General features: G+C 39.9%; 1 protein-coding gene across 1 annotated transcript in view; it reads right to left on the reverse strand.

Moving 5' to 3' along the window:
- adgrl3.1 (adhesion G protein-coupled receptor L3.1) overlaps positions 1 to 19,973 on the reverse strand; it is a 352,576-nt gene that overhangs the window by 22,314 nt on the left and 310,289 nt on the right. The window contains exon 21 of the mRNA XM_041259581.1: positions 7,827 to 7,952. Within this exon, the coding sequence (XP_041115515.1) occupies positions 7,827 to 7,952 (126 nt within the window). The remainder of the gene's footprint in view (positions 1 to 7,826; positions 7,953 to 19,973) is intronic.

A 19,973-nucleotide genomic window follows, 5' to 3' on the forward strand; every position in this document is an offset into this window, starting at 1 on the left:
GCAGATTGGCTAGATTGCACGTAATCCTGACCGTGTTTATAATTTATGTTTAGCCAGGGCTTGTTCACGGAACTTAGATCCGAAGCAAACAAACAATTGCTCAGATTGCCGCCAACTCTGGGTCAACATAATACGGCAGTGCCCTAACTGGACAGAGTGTATGGAGCGTTCTCTCTCTGTCAGACTGGAAATGAGGTGGATGGAAGGCGTCCAATTTCACTGACTGGTTAATATGGAAACCAGAAATGCTTTTAGAGAGAAAAGCAGGATTGGTGCAGAGAGTAACCTTAGTTCTGGCCTCCGCAAAAAACAAACAGGCTTTTGCAGTTGAAAATGCATTTCACGGGCTCCCAAGTGGTGCATCTGGTAAAGGCGCTCTGTGTGGAGTGCAGGATGTATCCTATAGCCTGGACATCGTCAGTTCAAGTCCAGGCTATTCCACTGCCGAAAGTGGACGGGAGCTCCCAGGGGGCAGCACACAGTTGGCCGAGCGCCACCCAGGGGGTGAAGGGCTTAGGTCGGCCAGGGTGTCCTCGAGTCACTGCGCACCAGCGACCCCTGTGGTCTGGCCGGGCACCTGCAGGCTTGCCTGTAAGCTGCCTTGTCCTCCGATGCTGTACCTCTCAGGTGACAATGTGTGTTCGTCTTCGCCGCTCCCGAGTCAGAGCGGGGGTGGTAGCGGTGAGCTGAGCCTAAAAATAATTGGCTATTCCAAATTGGGAAGAAAACGATAAAAACAATTGCTGACTACTAAATTAAAAAAAAAAAAAAGGAAAAGAAAATGCATTTCACCTACCCGCTTGACAGAGGTAATAGCAAGCAGGAGAGCAGTCTTGAAAGACAGGAATTTCAGCTCTGCTGCATGTAGGGACTCGAATGGCAGTCTTGTAAATGTGTCCCGCACTACATTGAGGCGCCAATGAGGACCAAGGTCTCTCCTAGGGGGTCTTAACCTCCGAGCACCCTTCCAAACTGTCCTGTCAGGAAGTGTGCTCCTGGGGACACAGAGTCAATTTTAACATGGCAAGCCGATATAGCTACTAGGTAGACCTTAAGTGTGGAGGGAGAATTCCCTTCATCAAAACGTCCTGCAAAAATTGCAGTATATCTGCCATGGGGCAAGTCGTGGGGTCCAGTCCACGCAACTGACACCTCGTCTGAAAGATAACCCATTTGTAGCCTTACCTGTAGCACATAGACGGTACTCTGACATTTTGAAGAATCTCAATGACTTTGTCAAATAACCCGAGTGTCTTCACTCAGAGGCTAGACCCAAAGCTGCACCTGGCTCAGCAGGTCGCGACGAGCTGGCATCTCCCACTGTTGACTGTATAGGAGCTGTGCCAGTGCCGAGAACCAGGTCCTCCAGGGCCACTTTGGGGTTACAAAGAGCACCCGAGCCCGGTCTTGCCTAAACTTCTTCACAAAGATTTCCAATAGCTGTCCTGTGCATTTACGATAATATGCTGTACCATACTTCACTGCTTCAGTATGCTTCAAGTTTGTAATGCCTTTTTCTATGGTAAATGTTTATAAGAGCTTTCTAACTGTTATTGTGATTAGGGTTCAGTAAATAATTCATTGCAGACGAAATGTGATTGTAGTCATTATGCATGCACGTTTGTTTTAAATCCACAATAACAATGAGCTAATTGATTGTCATACAATACGTGTAATACATATATTAACAAAAATAATTAATACGCTTTCAATATTGATATATAGACTATATTACTTAAAAAAATAGACATAATTCCACTCACACAAATTCCTGTTCAATTTTTATATAGTTTATAGTCATGCACGTTAAATGCATGACTAGTCACTCATACAAAATAAAGCATTTCATATTTGTACAACAAAAAATAATATACAGTTCCCGGTGATTAGAAATTTAATTTCACATTACCACCCTTTGTAAACAGGGTAGTAAGGTAACGTTAACCACTAATGATTTCCATCACATGAGAGTAGATATTAAAACTTCATGCTGATTTGAACTCGGCTCTCGCCAAGATAAGCACCAAATAAGACGTAGCTTTACAGTAAACTAATGTGATCCATCTGCATCTCCATCCATTTGCGTTTCCTTCCATCTGATAATGTAGCTCTCCTTCTGCCTGGTGTTGATGGCTGAAGTGTAATACTGGCTCCAAGGATTAGTTTATTTTGCCTCCCCAGCGCATCAGCACACACAACTGCTGCAATGCTGGCTCCGGGGATCAACCACAGCGCGGTCTCCCCTGCGCATCAGCATGACAACCGTCTGGATTGAGCTAAGTAGGGTGAATCTCTGGGGTCTTCAAGTGGGCACCTCCCATCCTCTGTGTTTCTTGGAATGTTGAATTTTGTGTGTAATGTTTTGATGGAACTGGTGGCAATTTATTGGTCATGTTACGCTTGTCTTCCATTGCTAAACCAAACATCGCAGCACCTGGTCATGGCGCCAAGTAAACCGTCCTTGGCCAAGACCCACCTTATGTCCTGTTAAAATGTGCCTTAACCCTTTGCAGTCCTTTTATTCTGCGGCTGTTAGGCTGCTCCAGTCCAATTAATTTTTGTGAACAAAATAACATTTCAGACCACGTGCTGTTCAAATTGAAATAAAGTTACTTTATTTTCTTAAAACAAGTAACAAAGCAGTGCAAGTCCAAAGGGTACCCTAGGCAAAGACAACAGTACCAATTTTTTTAACAAAAAGCATGTTGTTTTATATATATATATATATATATATAAGATATAAAGCATGTATATTATATATATATATATATATATATATATATATATATATAACATCAGGAACATCAGGTGAAAAAAGTAACAAAATGTCACAAAATTTGAATGTTTGCTTGATTATATTACAGGTACAAAAGACAGGTACAAAACTTTTTACAAATCAATTACACACTACTACAAACAAAAAAAAATAGCAAAAACATTTTTTTCATCAATTTTATAACTATTTACACCAGGTGAGGTTTGCAAACAAAAAAGGCATTTCGTGACAGAAATTAATCTGTGTGTGTCTATGGTATGGTATCTTTCAAAACTGTCACCTGGGTGTAACCCTGGCTGCCTTGAGCATGTTTTGCCGAAGAATACAGTCTCTCTCCTCCCCCCTTTTGTCTTTCTGTCAGTGCACACTGCATAGTTTTTGGTGCTCTTCGATTCATTTCTGGAAATGAAAAGTGGCTTTTCATTCCATTTCAATTCTTGATGAAAATGGCATGTCAGGTCTCAACATGCAGTCTGTTGTTGGGCTACCAAAGTAAGGAACAATAGCAGAGACATAGCCAGTTTCACAGTCAGCTAAAACAAACACACGCATCCCCCCACTTGGTAGGCTTCTGAGGATTGTAGCACTTGAAGATAATCCTTCCTTAGAAGCAAACGTTGCTCTCATCAATGCAAATGTCTACCTGGGATAAATAGCTCACAGCATTTTGTGTCTATGTAGCTGACCACATTCCTGACCTTTTGTCCTCTGCTAACAAAAGCAGCATGAGGCACCTGGGTGGGGTGAGGGCAAAGGTGTAGCGTCCAAAAGATCTGCAAGAAACGTGATCTCTTGAATACATCTTTGAAAAACTGCAATCTGTTAGCCCATTCCTCTGAGAAATATTCTTTTATGTCTGTTTTTACATTCAGTCCCATATTCAGCAGAACACCAAAAAATGCCTTCATCTCTGGTAATGTAACAGGTATCCAGGAGTTCCAAATAGAATTATGACGCAGCGGTCCTGTTAGTTTTACACTCGCGTATCTACTGGTTTCATTTACAATTTCAGTAAACAAAGCATTCGTGAAAAAAAGGTGAAAAAACTCCAGTGCAGTTCTCAAAGTAATACTCTCTTGATATCCCCTATTTACCACAGTAAATTGGAGTTTTGTGAAAGCATCTGCACTTACGATGCGCGTCTCCATTTGCCCTCCGGCTGCGTGTCTGGTTTGTGGTCACTTTCCTCAGAGTCCTCAGTGAGAGAAATATTTACTTCCTCGTCACTAGATTGATCAAAATGATCACCCAAACTGCTTTAATCTGTACTTTCTGCCTCATCCATCATCTGTGCAAGTTCTTCAGGCTGCCTTGACTTTCTCTATCTTCTCTGCGCTATTCTCACTCTGTGCGTCTCAGTCTCCATCTGTTCAATTCGGCTTTGCTCAGCCTGTACATGGTCTATTCGGCTGTCTCTTTCCGATCAGAGATGATTAGGGAATGCCTCTCAGCTTTTTCCGGCTTAAACACACAACATATGCTGGGTTAGATCAAGGTTTTCGGCAACGTCAGAAAGAGTCCGACAATGGACAGGAAAAGGATTTTCGCGATGTCGTACCAGGTCCGACATAGGACCGCAAAGGGTAAATGTTGAACACAAAGGACCTGAGGGATCCTCTCCTACCCACAGGTTTAGGTTCTGTGGTGATGGGAGAACACCATATGTTGACCTGATGAAAAAACTGCTCCTGTTCCTGCTCTGTTCCATTGTCCATAGGTCTTGCCAGATCTTGCGTTGTTCCACACTCTCCCATTTCATCCATTCTCCCTGCTTGGCCTGGGAACCGGCCTTTACTCACCTCATCCTCTCCTGCTTTTTCACCTCATTGACTATTAGCTTTCTCTGTTGAGCTGAGGCTGCCTTGTGCCATGTAGGAGGAGCTGAACTGAGACCAAGACCCCCTCTTCCATGCTGGACTTGCCCCATGATATCACTGATCAGCCTTTGCACCTTCCATGGCTTTCTTTGCTGCCCACTTTCTTCCAGTTTTCCGAACTGCGATCTGCAGGAATGCAGGCTCTTAGTCCTGCTCTTACCCCTAGAGGGTTGCTTCTTATCTCCCGGGGGAACTCTTTCAACTGCATTTCAGGAGACAATAGGGTGGGTTCTGGATGTTGTGTCAGTGTCAAGGAGGCACAGCGGTTCCTTGAACAGCAAACCAGCCTGCTTTCCAATGTCCTCTTTGAAAAATAAGCACAATTATAATAGCATAATTGCTCCTTTTGCATGCTCCTTTCCCTGGCAGCAGATGCACCTGTTGTCCTTATCTAATGCCAGAATGTTCCTCTTCCAAGCAACACAAGGATGAAACCCAGGCATGGCACAAGGTTGGAATAAACAGTTCAGCCGGTGCGACAAAAAAACAGACAGCACCACTGACTGGAATGCCAAGAACTGTTGTGCACATGGATTTCACAAGAATGGAGCACGGGTAGCGGTCTTGGTACCAAACTTAGCCATTGATACCGGTTCTGGTACCGATTCTGATATCAACCAGGCCACTGATACCAGCTCTGATACCAAATAGGTAATTGCAAATGATTCAGGTACCGAACCAAGTCACTGGTACTGGCCCCGGTACCAAACAAGGTCACTGGTACTGACTCTGGTACCACAAGAAGTGGCGTGCAGGTAAATACCTGAGAGAGCCACTGGCAAATACAAGTATGCACTGTTAAACAGACAGGGGCTGGAGATCGCCTGCTAACTAGAATAATCTAGTAGATTTTGTTGGCAGTGACACTAAAGCAGACACAGCAACTGCAAAGGCCACTAGGAATAAATTCCTGTCAAAACGGCTCCTGCCAAATCCACAGCACAGTGTAGCTAAAAGCACTTAACACTGGCAGTGTCTCTGTGGCACGAAAAGCTGGCTGGATACCGCTGGATATAGGCAAGCCTAGTACAGTGAGACAGACAACGCACATGCTGATATATATAAATATATATGAAATGGCGTTAGCAAGAAATAATATCGACTCCTGAAGAGCTGAGCAGCAAGGGAAGGAGCATGAACAGCAGCAGAAAATAACTGAATCCCAGTTAAGCGGAGGGAGAGCAGCCTGCTTTGCACAGCACACAAGACCCTGGTGGGACTTAATCAGAACCTAGGCTAAAAGATAAATATATGCTTATGCTAAAACAAAATTATTTCAGAATTGAAATAAGAGAGAGAGAGCAAGTGAAATATCAACTTTTCTCCATAAGGTTTGACTGATTAATGTGGCAAAGTCCTCGCCTCTGGCTCGTCGCACCCTTTAAAAATGAATCAACAAGACACAGATACTGGATTTTATGACTGTTGCACACGTATATTTGCATAAACAAAAATAAAAACCAAACAACAACCTAACTCCTGAATACAGCGCTAACTAAACTCTTCTTGAAAGGCCCTAACTAACACGCTGGACGGCTATGCTCTTCACCAGCAAACAAACATGTGCACACCCAGTACAAAGAAGACTACGTGGCGACCTAATTCAAGCATTCACAATTCTAAAAGGTATTGACAGTGTCGAACCAAGGGACTTTTTCAGCCGGAAAAAAGAAACAAGGACCAGGGGTCAGAAATGGAGATTAGACAAAGGGGCATTCAGAACAGAAAATAGGAGGCACTTTTTTACACAGAGAATTGTGAGGTTCTGGAATCAACTCCCCAGTAATGTTGTTGAAGCTGACACCCTGGGATCCTTCAAGAAGCTGCTTGATGAGATTCTGGGATCAATAAGTTACTAACAACCAAACAAGCAAGATGGGCCGAATGGCCTCCTCTCGTTTGTAAACTTTCTTATGTTCTTACACTAACACAGGAACACACGGGTCTCCCCAGCACATGTAGCTTCACAGCCTGGCACACAGCCCTGACTGTAGGGCCTCATTAACTCAATTGGAGCTCGGTGTTCCTCTTTGGCTTCTCCTGTGGCATTCTGGGAAACGTCATGCCCCTCACTACCTCTCCTCCCTTTACTCTGCTACATTAGTCAGAGCTCACTCCTTCTCAGGCAGGATGAAAGAAAAATGGCACTGATCCCTATGCGACAGCAGATGGGGTTAAAGGAGCAACTTTGATGTAAGTGCCCAGGTCAGAATTCTGGCTATAAGAGATATATCCCAGTCGGTAATGGTTACATTTCCTAAACAGCCTAAACGGACAAATCCCAGTTTTCTACAGTTGCCTGTTGATATGTATTATTCTGATTTGTGTCATTGCACAAATTAATACTTTAAACTATGAATATGCATAATATTATATTTTTTAGCTGTTTATTACTCCATATTTGCATTCTTAATCTTCATTAATGGCCATTTTGGAATTTCTGTAATGAGGCTATTATATAATGACCACTAGGGGTGCACTACAGTTTTTTACCCCCTAAATGTTGAAGAAACTGACCTTTTTTATACTGGACACCTTGCTCGGGCTTGCTCACAGTATGCAAGGATAAAAATATGCCGGTGACTAATAAACAAGTAATTTTTATGGCCCATTTATATGCCCCAAACATTTAATATTCACAGTAAAGACATTGTAGGTCAGTTTGTTTTTTTACTGTTCCTTTACCTTTTTATTATTTTTTTTCTTTGTTAAGGTGATTAGATTACAGTATGAGTTCTCTAAAGTTCTATATCAGTTGCCTGCCATAAACAAACGTAACTTTATATTAGTAAGGAACTTTATATTAGTAAGCACCAATACAGCAAAGCAAAGGAAGCTTGATCCAAAGTGGAAGATCACTAGATGGGGATGACTTACAAATGCAAAGACACTTTGACTGATAAAGGGCAGCTCCTGAACACGTATTGAAGTAATTGCAATAAGAACAACTCAGGAGGACTGCAAACATTGTAAAAATGTAAGTGGGAAGAAAGAAACTATGAAAATTCAATTTAAAGCTACATTGGAAACTATAAAATGTCATGAAATATTCACCCTTAAGATAAATTTGTAGTTTCACAACAAATGACACCAACATTGATTATACTGGAAAATCATTACAGAAGACAAACAACTAACATATACATTAAAAAACCCAAAGGCTGATGACTTACTTGTGAACCTGTGGAATACCTTCCAGGAGTTCGGGAACCAGATGTTTTCCCTGAACCAATCGAGGTTTCTACACTCTTCCCACTGCAACAATGTGTGCGCAGACACTTGCCATACTCCTTACGCACCTAAGCAATAAAAGACAACCACCAGCATCAAGCATGTTTTTTAAATAACTTGTCTAGGGACCTGAAATGTGCTTTAAGAAAATACATTACGGCAAGACTTGCAGCATTTATTTATTTATTTTTGGTAATCGAGGGGCAAAATTGAAATTGAACAAAATAAATGTTTAGTAAGGTTTATTTCCCCTCTGGAAATCTTGTAAAGCTCATAAACATACCATTCAGTTTTTATACAATAACAAAAAATATACAAAAATTGCACAAAGTCTCCCTTAGGCTGAATTTACAGTAAATGACAAAAAAAAAAAAAAAAAAAAAAAAAAAACCTGTGAATAACAGTTTAATAAACAGTTTTATTTCAAATGTATTTATTAAATAGTTAATAAATGTTTATAGTAATGCCATCTTTTACATCACAATTTAAAGTGAGTCTGGTGCAAACTTTTGTTCCTAAGAATTTTGTTACAATGTGTGTCAATAAATACAAACATGGTGGCTATTTTTTTACTCTTCCATTGTACTGTCCTAAAAATCATCCTAAAAAGGCACGTGCTTAAGCCAATGATAAAACATTCTGCTGTGAGGAGTCTAGATCTGTTTTAAGTTGAGTTATTAAATCAGTTTATGAATGAGAGATTATAATCACATCGATTTTCTTATAAAATGTGTTCAGCAATAAATGTAGAGCACAAATATAAATATAAAATATGTTTAACAAAAAAGTGCTGTCACTACAGAAACACCAAACATTTAAAAATGATGCATTCTAATAATAATAAATCTCTAGATTCCACGGAAAAAAAAATATTTTTAAATAATTGTGTCATGGTTTCATATTCAAGGGGCTGGTTTTTCAAAACTTTGATAATGTAATTTCCGCATTTGATCGGGATTATATTGTGAAACTGGGTTTTTCAAAACATCAACATGCGATCGAGATTGCTGTGATACCGATTTCGATCTGGCAGTCATTTTGATCCTACTGCAAAGGTGGATTGAACTTTTAAATAATCATAGTACACAGATATTGAATTTGAATTTCGATAGAAAACACACACTATGGGCTTGATTCATAAAGATTTAATGCCTGTCAAAATGAGAACACAGGAGTATATGATTGGATTTCGTCCATAGGCGCCTATTTAATGGCAGTTGCTATTCATAAGAGATAATTCAGATGTGTCGTTAAGCCCCAACGATTTTTGTCTATGAAGGCATGTTTTAAACAAATTGAGATAAAGCTTAACGATGACCTCATTAGCATAAAGTTTTCATTGGTCCTGAGCGTCAACCTGTTATTCATAAGAGTGAACGATAGTAAACTGCTGTTGATAACTAGGAGTTATTGAATGCTTTCTACAGTCATGTCTAAACTAAAGGGCAGTCCACAGTCCATAAGATGAATGTTCTCTGCGGACATACAATCAAGCACGGCAGTCTGGATCTGGTTACAGGCATCTACATTAGGCATGACGCAATGCTATTACTCTATTATATTGCAATTATGTTCCATGTGGGTAATAAATAATTACTGTACAGCTTTAAATATATTCTCAATTATTTCATGACATTTGTAATAAATCCTTTCAACCGTAATTTTAATATTTTGCCCTTAGATTTTGTTTTCGCTGTGGATCAGTGTGGGGGTCAGTCAATCAATCAATTGAAATAAATTCATTAGGCCCTAATCTATGGATTTCACATGACTGGGAATACAGATATGCATCTGTTGGACACATCTCCTTCAGATAGAGTTGATCAGGCTGTTGATTGTGGCCGGTGGAATGTTGTCTCACTGTTCTTCAATGGCTGTGTGAAGTTGCTGGATATTGGCAGGAACTGGAACATGCTGTCGTACACGTCGATCCAGAGCATCCCAAACATGCTCACATGTCTGAGGAGTATGCAGGCTATGTTAAAACTGGGACATGTTCAGCTTCCAGGAATTGTGTACAGATCTTTGCGACTGGGGCTGTGCATTATCATGCTGAAACATGAGGTGATGGCGGTGGATGAAAGGCACGACAATGGGCCTCAGGATCTCGTCACGGTATCTCTGTGCATTCAAATTGCCATCAATAATGCAATTGTGTTCGTTGTCCGTAGCTTATGCCTGCCCATACGATAACCCCACTGCCACCATGGGGCACTCTGTTCACAACACTGACATCAGTAAACCGCTTGCCCACATGACGCCATATACGCTGTCTGCCATCTCCCCGGTACAGTTGAAACCGGGATTCATCCGTGAAGAGCAAACTTCTCCAGCGTGCCAGTGGCCATCGAAGGTGAGCATTTGCCCACTGAAGTCGGTTATGACGCCGAACTGCAGTCAGGTGAAGACCCTGGTGAGGACGATGAGCACATAGATGAGCTTCCCTGAGATGGTTTCTGACAGTTTGTGCAGAAATTCTTCGGTTGTGCAAACCCAGTTTCATCAGCTGTCCAGGTGGCTGGTCTCAGACGATCTCTCAGGTGAAGAAGCCGAATGTGGAGGTCCTGGGCTGGCATGGTTACACGTGGTCTGCGGCTGTGAGGCCGGTTGGATTTACTGGCAAATTCTCTAAAATGACGTTGGAGGCGGCTTATGGTAGAGAAATGAACATGCAATTCTTTGGCAACGGCTCTGGTGGACATTCCTGCAGTCAGCATGCCAATTGCAAACTTGAGACATCTGTGGCATTGTGTTGTGTGACAAAACTGCACATTTCAGAGTGGCTTTTTACTGTCCCCAGCACAAGGTGCACCTGTGTAATGATCATGCTGTTTAATCAGCTTCTTGATACCTGTCAGGTGGATGGATTATCTTGGCAAAGGAGAAATGCTCACTAACAGGGATGCAAACAAATTTGTGCACAAAATTTGAGAGAAATAAGCTTTTTGTGCGTATGGAAAATTTCTGGGATCTTTTTATTTCAGCACATGAAACATGGAACCAACACTACATGTTGCGTTTATATTTTTGTTCAGTATGTATACACACACACACACACACGTAAATATGTCTTTTATATGTAAAATATAGGTACATGGGTTTGTGATTATGAATTGTTCAGTTACAAAAGTTGTCAATACATTTTGGGATTTTTCATATTTGTTTCACTTAGTACAGTACTAAAAATCGTTAGTCTGCAGAAAGGGTTAGACTAACTTAGTCTCATACTTAGTATCCTCTAGAGGGCAGCCGCAGTTATTTTTGGGTTTGTTGCAATTGAGACCTTTTTTAGTACAGAGCTGCGTACTAACCATGGGATCATCCCCAGTTGATGTTGCAATCAGTTGATGTTGCCTTTCAGTTCGTTGCAATTGACCCATATTTTTCAATGTAGCAAACTAAGAATACCAACAGCAATTAAAAGTTATTCAATAACTACAACAAAATTTGTTTTTTTTTAATCATGCTGGCTAAATTACACAAGTTGCCTTTTTTCTGTTATGGTTGAGAATTTTAAGGGCTTTATTATTATTATTATTATTATTATTATTATTATTATTATTATTATTATAATAATAATAATAATAATAATAATAATAATATATAATAATAATAATGCATGCTTAGTACAGTGCCTATAAGAAGTATTCACCCCACTTGGACGTTTTCAGTTTGTGAATCTTGATGCATTTAAATGGGATTTTTTTTCCTTTGATTTACACAACTGTGGCAAAGTGCTCGCCCCTGTGTATATTTTGTGTTGTATGTTGTGTGTTAATGTTGGTGTATAGTCATTGATATACGGGATATAAACGGGTCTGTGTAACACAAGTGTTTAAAATGTATATTTGTAATTATGCACGAGGATTGCACAGCACTTCACGTGCAAGTAAAAAGTAATAATATGTGAGCACGGGGAATTGCACTTTATTAATTCACGTGCAGTTGTACCGCGACTCCAATTGAATGATTGATTAGCAATCGAGTCTCGGTACAGCTGCATAAAACGGGATTGGAGACCGAGGTAATAATTATAATAAGTAAAATATCAGCTCACCGTGTTTGTTTAGTGTTAGCCCGTTTTGTTTGTCTGTTTATTTTGGCTACCAGTGCCGTGTGCTGTGTTTTTGTTTGTTACAACCTTTTTATTTACTGTTCTGTTAATTCATTAAATGCTGAGCGCAAGTAGGCACTCACCTCCACCCAACTCCACCTCTCTGTTGTGTATTTCCTGGTTCCTGTTTCTGGTCTGACGTCCCCCACTCCGGCCGTCTTTGTGACAACACCTCTCTGTTGTGGGGGGGGGGGTTCCTGTTTCAGGAATATCAACACCAATGGGGGGGGGGGGGGGGGCATGAATATCCCTGAAGGTATAAGGCACCACCCAGACTCTGCTTAGAGCAGGCCGTCCTCCCAAACTGAGCAGCAGGGTAAGAAGGGCATTGGTCAGAGAAGCCACCAAGAGGCCAATGACAACTCTAAAAGACCTACAGCGTTCCATGGCTGAGATGGGAGAAACTGTCCATGTGTCAACAACAGAACAACAACTCATAAGTCCAATAAGACAACCATTAAATGTATTTATCTAAATGCTAGAAGTATCAGAAACAAAATTCTAGAACTTGAAGCTACTGCACTAACAGGTAACTATGATGTGATAGGTGTTACAGAAACGTGGTTATCTGAGAGTGATGGGGACGAATATAATATTTGTGGGTATACACTGTATAGGAAAGACAGGCAGGACAGAAGAGGAGGAGGGGTAGCGCTATACATAAGAAACAGTCTTGAAGCCCAGGTGTTAAACCTGGACAAAGAAAATAAAACCGAATCAATATGGGTCAGAATAACAGACAAAAATTCAAAAGGCATAATAATAGGAGCATGCTATAGACCGCCAGATTCAGACGGTGAGCAAAATAATCTGTTATACAATGACATTAGAAATGTGTGTAGCAAAGGAGAAGCCATACTAATGGGGGATTTCAACTTCCCCCAAATAAAATGGGAAAACCCGGTGGGTAGCGCGAAGGATGAAATAGAAATGGTGGAAATGACAAATGACTGCTTCCTAACACAATTTGTGAAGGCACCCACTAGAGGGGAGGCATGCCTTGATTTAGTCTTTTCAAATAACGAAGATAGAATAACTAAAACAGAGGTCAGAGAACCACTGGCAAACTCAGACCACAACATGGTCTCATTTGAAGTGTTTTTTAAAACCCCAAAAGTAAAGACTAAAGCTAAGGTTTACAATTTTAGAAAAGCAAACTATGAAGGCATGAAACAGAGACTAACAGAAGTAGATTGGAGTAAAATAGAGAAAACATCCACAGAAAAAGGATGGTTGTTCTTCAAAAATGTAGTACTAGAGGCGCAAAACAATTACATCCCTAAAGTAGACAAATCTAAATGTAAAACTAAATTGCCAAAATGGTTTAATAGATCAATTAAAAAAAATATTCAGCGAAAAAAAAGGCACTTTACAGAGCATTAAAAAAGGACCAAAAAGAAAGTACACAGAAAGAGTACACAGAACTGCAAATGCAAGTCAAAAAGGAAGTTAGAAAGGCCAAGAGAGAAATAGAAATGAACATTGCTAAGGGAGCTAAAACCAATTCCAAAATGTTTTTCCAATATTACAACAGCAAGAGAACATTCAAAGAGGAGATTAAATGTTTAAGAGATACAAATGGCAAAATCGTAGAGGAAGAAAAAAAAATAGCAAATATGTTAAATGATTACTTTTCACAAGTTTTTACAAAGGAAGATACTGACAACATGCCCCACATGTCATCCAGTTCCTATCCAGTTTTAAATAACTTTAACATAATAGAGGCAGAAGTGTTAAAGGGACTAGGAGCTCTTAAAATAAACAAATCATCTGGGCCGGATGAGATCCTCCGAATAGTACTCAAAGAAATTAAAGAAGTAATTTACAAACCGCTAACCAAGATCATGCAGCAGTCTCTTGACACAGGGGGGGTACCGACAGACTGGAAAATTGCAAACGTAATACCGATCCACAAAAAGGGAAACAAAACTGAACCAGGTAACTACAGACCAGTAAGCCTGACTTCTATTATATGCAAACTTATGGAAACTATAATAAGATCCAAAATGGAAAATTACCTATATGGTAACAGGGTCCTTGGAGACAGTCAACATGGTTTTAGGAAAGGGAGATCGTGCCTAACTAACTTGCTTGATTTTTTTGAGGATGCAACATCGATAATGGATAATTGCAAAGCATATGACATGGTTTATTTAGATTTCCAGAAAGCTTTTGACAAAGTCCCGCACAAAAGATTAATTCTCAAACTGAACGCAGTTGGGATTCAAGGAAACACATGTACATGGATTAGGGAGTGGTTAACATGTAGAAAACAGAAAGTACTGATTAGAGGAAAAAACCTCAGAATGGAGTGTGGTAACCAGTGGTGTACCACAGGGATCAGTATTAGGTCCTCTGCTATTCCTAATCTACATTAATGATTTAGATTCTAGTACAGTAAGCAAACTTGTTAAATTTGCAGATGACACGAAAAAGGAGGAGTGGCAAACACTGTTGCAGCAGCAAAGGTCATTCAAAATGATCTAGACAAGATTCAGAACTGGGCAGACACATGGCAAATGACATTTAATAGAGAAAAGTGTAAGGTACTGCACGCAGGAAATAAAAATGTACATTATAAATATCATATGGGAGATATTGAAATTGGAGAAGGAATCTATGAAAAAGACCTAGGAGTTTTTGTTGACTCAGAAATGTCTTCATCTAGACAATGTGGGGAAGCTATAAAAAAGGCTAACAAGATGCTCGGATACATTGTGAAAAGTGTTGAATTTAAATCAAGGGAAGTAATGTTAAAACTGTACAATGCATTGGTAATACCTCATCTTGAATATTGTGTGCAGTTCTGGTCATCTTGCTATAAAAAAGATATTACTGCTCTAGAAAGAGTGCAAAGAAGAGCGACCAGAATTATTCCGGGCTTAAAAGGCATGTCATATGCAGACAGGCTAAAAGAATTGAATCTGTTCAGTCTTGAACAAAGAAGACTACGTGGCGACCTAATTCAAGCATTCAAAATTCTAAAAGGTATTGACAGTGTCGACCCAAGGGACTTTTTCAGCCTGAAAAAAAGAAACAAGGACCAGGGGTCACAAATGGAGATTAGAAAAAGGGGCATTCAGAACAGAAAATAGGAGGCACTTTTTTACACAGAGAATTGTGAGGGTCTGGAATCAACTCCCCAGTAATGTTGTTGAAGCTGACACCCTGGGATCCTTCAAGAAGCTGCTTGATGAGATTTTGGGATCAATAAGCTACTAACAACCAAACGAGCAAGATGGGCCGAATGGCCTCCTCTCGTTTGTAAACTTTCTTATGTTCTTATGTTCTTAATAGCTGATAGCTCAACAATAGCTCCATAAATTTGGCGTGTATGGAAGAGTGGCAAGAAGGAAGCCATTTCTAAAAAAACCCATGTAAAATGCCGCTTGGAATTTGCAAAAATGCATGTGGGAGAGTCTGAAAAGATGTGGCAAATGATTGGTGGTAAGATGAAACAAACATTGAAGTATTTGGCCTAAATGCAAAGCCGTTTGGTGCAAACCCAACATAGCACATCATCCAGGTAACACAATCCTTACTGTGAATAATGGTGGTGGCAGCATCATAGCATGGGGATGCTTTCGTCAGCAGGGACTGGGAAACTTGTCAGGGTAGAGGGAAAAATGGATGGATCTAAATACAGACAAATCCTTGAGGAAAACCTGCTTCAGTCTGCAAAAGAATGGGATGGAGATTTACCTTTCAGGAAGAAATGTTTTGAAAGCTGTAAAGCTGCTGGAATTAAGGTAAACAAGCCTTTTCTGCATGCCTGGTCTATATGCACTATGGAGTGAGAATATAAAACTAATGTTGAATATTGAATGTCAAGCTTACTTTACCGCGATGCTATTAAGTACTTCAAAAAACAGGTTTCCTCATTGTGATTATTTGTAATCTGGATAAATGTCCTCCTTTATATAGCATATAGCAGGAGCCCAATTGACCATCAATCATTCAGTTAACCCTTTAAGGATCATGATCTTGTAAACACGATCATACTGAAATGTCATTCTGGGCCTGTGATCGGGTAAACACGATAAAAAACGCACTTCACTTATTTGACTTACTGGGCCACCATACTTTGCAGTACAGCTTGTTAACACATATCATTGGATAGGGGGAGATTGACTTTCACTGCCCAAGCACTTCATTTTTAACACTAGAAGCCCCATGGCGGTCATTTTGGAGGTTTTTGGTTTTAAAATGTAATTTTCTCCAGTCTTGCAACACATATGGGGCTGCGCGTATATGTACCTTTCTGTCCATACGTATTATATATGCTCACAAAGCATGAAACACGGGAGTGCAGAAATAAAGGAGATATATTACATTATACCTAAAAGCCCTGGGACGGACACACAGAAAACAACTGTATTTTGATTATACAGAATGGTATTCTACTTTATTATTTTTATTTACCAGTCCGCAATGTGTTTAGCTGTAATCAGAATAGTCTCTGTTCTCTGCCTGAGTGAATGATTGACAGTGTATTGTTTTCAATCAGCCTTTTGAAGGCTGGTGCCTGCTTGCCAGCTGCACTGCTTTGGTCAGTCGATCAGCATTGGGACTATTGAAAATAAATACCAGAGACCGTGGAGTTTTACTACGCAACAAAATATGTAGTTGATGTTTGGGATCAGATGGTGTGACAGGCTGGCGAGTGGATAGAGGCCCAGAGACAGACTGCAGTTCAAAAAAATGTATACTTTTATTATAAATTAACACAAAATAAAAGTGCACAAGGGCAAAACAACAAATATTTAAACACAAATAAAACAAAAAGCAAAACTCACAAAAATAAAGGTTTCCAGGCTGGGCAGTGCCTTCACTGGATTTAGAAAATTTCAAAACCACAAACACCAGCCTGCTTCCTCAGCTCCGTCCTCCGAATGGGAAGCAGAGGCCTCCTTTTATGTCAGATGGCTGGGCGCTGATTGATCGTTAATTAAGCTAATCAACTAATCAACCCCAGCCACCTGAACACAATAAAGCCAGGCAGGTAGGGGAATTTAACCCCATCCCTGCCAATTTTTAAATGGCAGAGCTGTGCTCTGCCACAGATGGCATGAAAGTATTCAGAGAAAGCTGGCTCCCGACAGTGGTCTGTTCAGATGTTTTACAATGTATTAGACCTAGCAGCCATCAACTCCTGGGTACTTTACAAAGAATGCACAGAGAAGAATTTACCAAGGAAAGAATATATTTTACAGTTGGTACAGGAACTTCGCAAGAAGCATTTGGAACAGAGGGAGACTGCCAAGTGTGTCCCCACAGCTGAAGCTGGCAACCCCGTTGATAACCGCAAGAGATGTTAATGCCAAGTTGGCAAGTGCAATAAAAATAAAACTTTGGACAGCTGTTCCCTGTGCAGAAAGTGCATTATCTGTGTTGACTGTGAACAACCTTAGACTCAAGATAAAGGCATGCCCTTTTGTCGAAAAAAATAAAAATAAATTATTCTTTTTTTTTATAACTTCTTGTGCTGTGCACTTCTGTAAAATGTTTTTTTTCTAAGTTTATTTATCTTCATTGTTCATTTGCTTTTGCTCATCTGATAAACTGATTGCTGTTGAAAAGTAAAAAATGTAATGCTGTACAGTATGTTGCAAACCGATGTTGTTCAGATGTTTGTGGCGTACTCAGTTAAATAAATAAATCAATTGCATCCGACTGTTTCTACTTTCATACTATTTACAGTGTTTTGAATACAGCCGTCAGAAAGACTGCTGCAGGGCGTCTAGGTATGAGTATGTCTCCGGTCCGTCGGAGACAGTTTACAGCAGCACACAGAAACAAAACATCACAGGAATTTGTTTAGAGTTAAGAAAAAAAAAACAGGAAAACACTGTAAAACTGATATATTTGACATAATTATATTAGAACATATATTCTGTCTCATGTGTTTTAATATATATGTTCTTATTAAGAATTGGATGCAGAAGAATTTGTTACAGTTGAACCCTGATAAGACCAAGGTAATGCTGGCTGGCTTCTCATATCAACTTCATAAATGTGAAAGTTTTAAACTGGTTATTCATGGAATTGAGACCCAGCCTAGTGTAAAGAACCATGGTATTATTTTTTTTATCCAAATTTGGCTTTTCAAGAGCATATTCGCAATGTTACTAAGGTCTTTTTTTCCACCTGTAGACTATTGCTTGTATTCGGCCTTGTCTTTCTGAGCCGGATGCAAAGAAGCTTATACATGCTTTTGTTTTTTCCCCATATAGATTACTGCAATGCTTTCCTCGCTGGTGTTTCAAAAAATGTTCTTACCAACTTGCAATATGTCCACAACTCAGCGGCCCACATTCTAACTAAAACAAATTCTTATGATCACATTACACCAGTTTTAGCTTCCCTGCATTGGCTTCCAGTGGAGTTCAGAGTGAAATTAAAATCAAACTATTAACTTTTAACGCTCTGCATGGGTTAGGACCAAACTACATCTGTGACCTTCTTTTGCCATATACTGCAATGCGTAGCCTTCGATCTTTTGACTCTGGCCAACTATCAGTATGTAGAACTAAGTGGTGTTCTTTTGGTGACAGAACGTTTTCCTGTATAGAACCTAAGCAGTGGAATGACCTTCCGCAGTTCATAAGGAACAGTGATGCTGTTAGTATTTTTAAATCTAAACTGAAAACCCAGTTTTATACTTTGGCTTGTAATGTCTGACCTGTTATGTGTTATTGTATGTATTTATTGTTTTTTTTGTTTTATTGGACATTATGTCAATTGTTTAAATTGCTTTTTTATTCTTGTGACGAGCCTTGAGATGTGCACATGAAAGGCGCTATATAAAAAAAAAGAAACGAACATATATATATATATTGTTTTCTTTTTTATTCCATTATTCTAAAAAACTATTTTATTTATTTTGAGAAAATAATCAAGATTAGTGCCCATTACCCGAAAATAAATGTGTATTATGGCTTTGCAAGCACTCAGGTGAAACAATGTCTTGTAATTTACCAAACATCAATATTTTTCAACAAAACTTTCAGAAAGTATTGTAAGGTCCCTCAGGTTATAGAAAGCTTTTTACAGCCAAAAAAGCCCTTGTCCTGGGGTAGCATCCCACAGAAATATCCTTGCTGCTTAAAGGTTTAAGGCTCCAGCCACATTCCCACATGTATTCTGCAAGGGCAGCGCTGGACCCTCCGGATATGCAGACACTCCGGACATGCAAATACTTGAACCCTTGGGACCGCAACCTGCAGCCGACAGGCGCCAAAATAGTGGACCGCGTTGGAACAAGAACAACCAATGGGAAATACTCCACGTGGACTCAGGCACTGCCCAAAATAACCAAACTATCCAATCACAGGGGTAAAGAGAACATTACAAAAGTACGAGTGCGACACTCAAACAGCGCTCCTGCTACAAAATCCAAGGTTTTGATACACAAACCGGTCTTTGAACTGTGACAATCTGGAGATTCAGCCTGCGACCAGCTGGAATAGAGATACTGTTTTCAGACACGCTAATACAAGGTAACTATTCTGTTTGCCTTGGTGTGGGAGTCCGCTGTGTAAGACGTCTAAAATCCTAAAGTACTTGTAATCAAATCTCTAACTTAGCCCCAATTGATCACTGGAGAAACAGCTGGATGAACATTTGAAGTCAACATAAATTGAAATATATTCAACTTATTGAGCTGGCAGTGCCGGAGTTTGTTGTGGATATCCCAGACATAACTGGACGAAGAGTACACATGTTGGTGGAGGAATTGCTGTTTCAGTGGAATACCTAAATGGTTAATGACTCAGTTCTTTGCAAAGACATTTCTTTCCTACTTTCGTAATGTGAAGAAGGCAGTGCCCGGAACGTAGACCTGTCCTTGCATTACATATATTTAAAGGGGATAGGAAACACTTTTCGGTTTGTTTGTAAATGATAAAATAGATGGGAACGCAATGTAATCTCAGGTTTGTTTTGATTGTTTTTGACCGGTATATGTCAAACGAGC

Source organism: Polyodon spathula, chromosome 1 (genome assembly GCF_017654505.1).
Source record: "Polyodon spathula isolate WHYD16114869_AA chromosome 1, ASM1765450v1, whole genome shotgun sequence".
NCBI classification, from domain to species: domain Eukaryota; kingdom Metazoa; phylum Chordata; class Actinopteri; order Acipenseriformes; family Polyodontidae; genus Polyodon; species Polyodon spathula.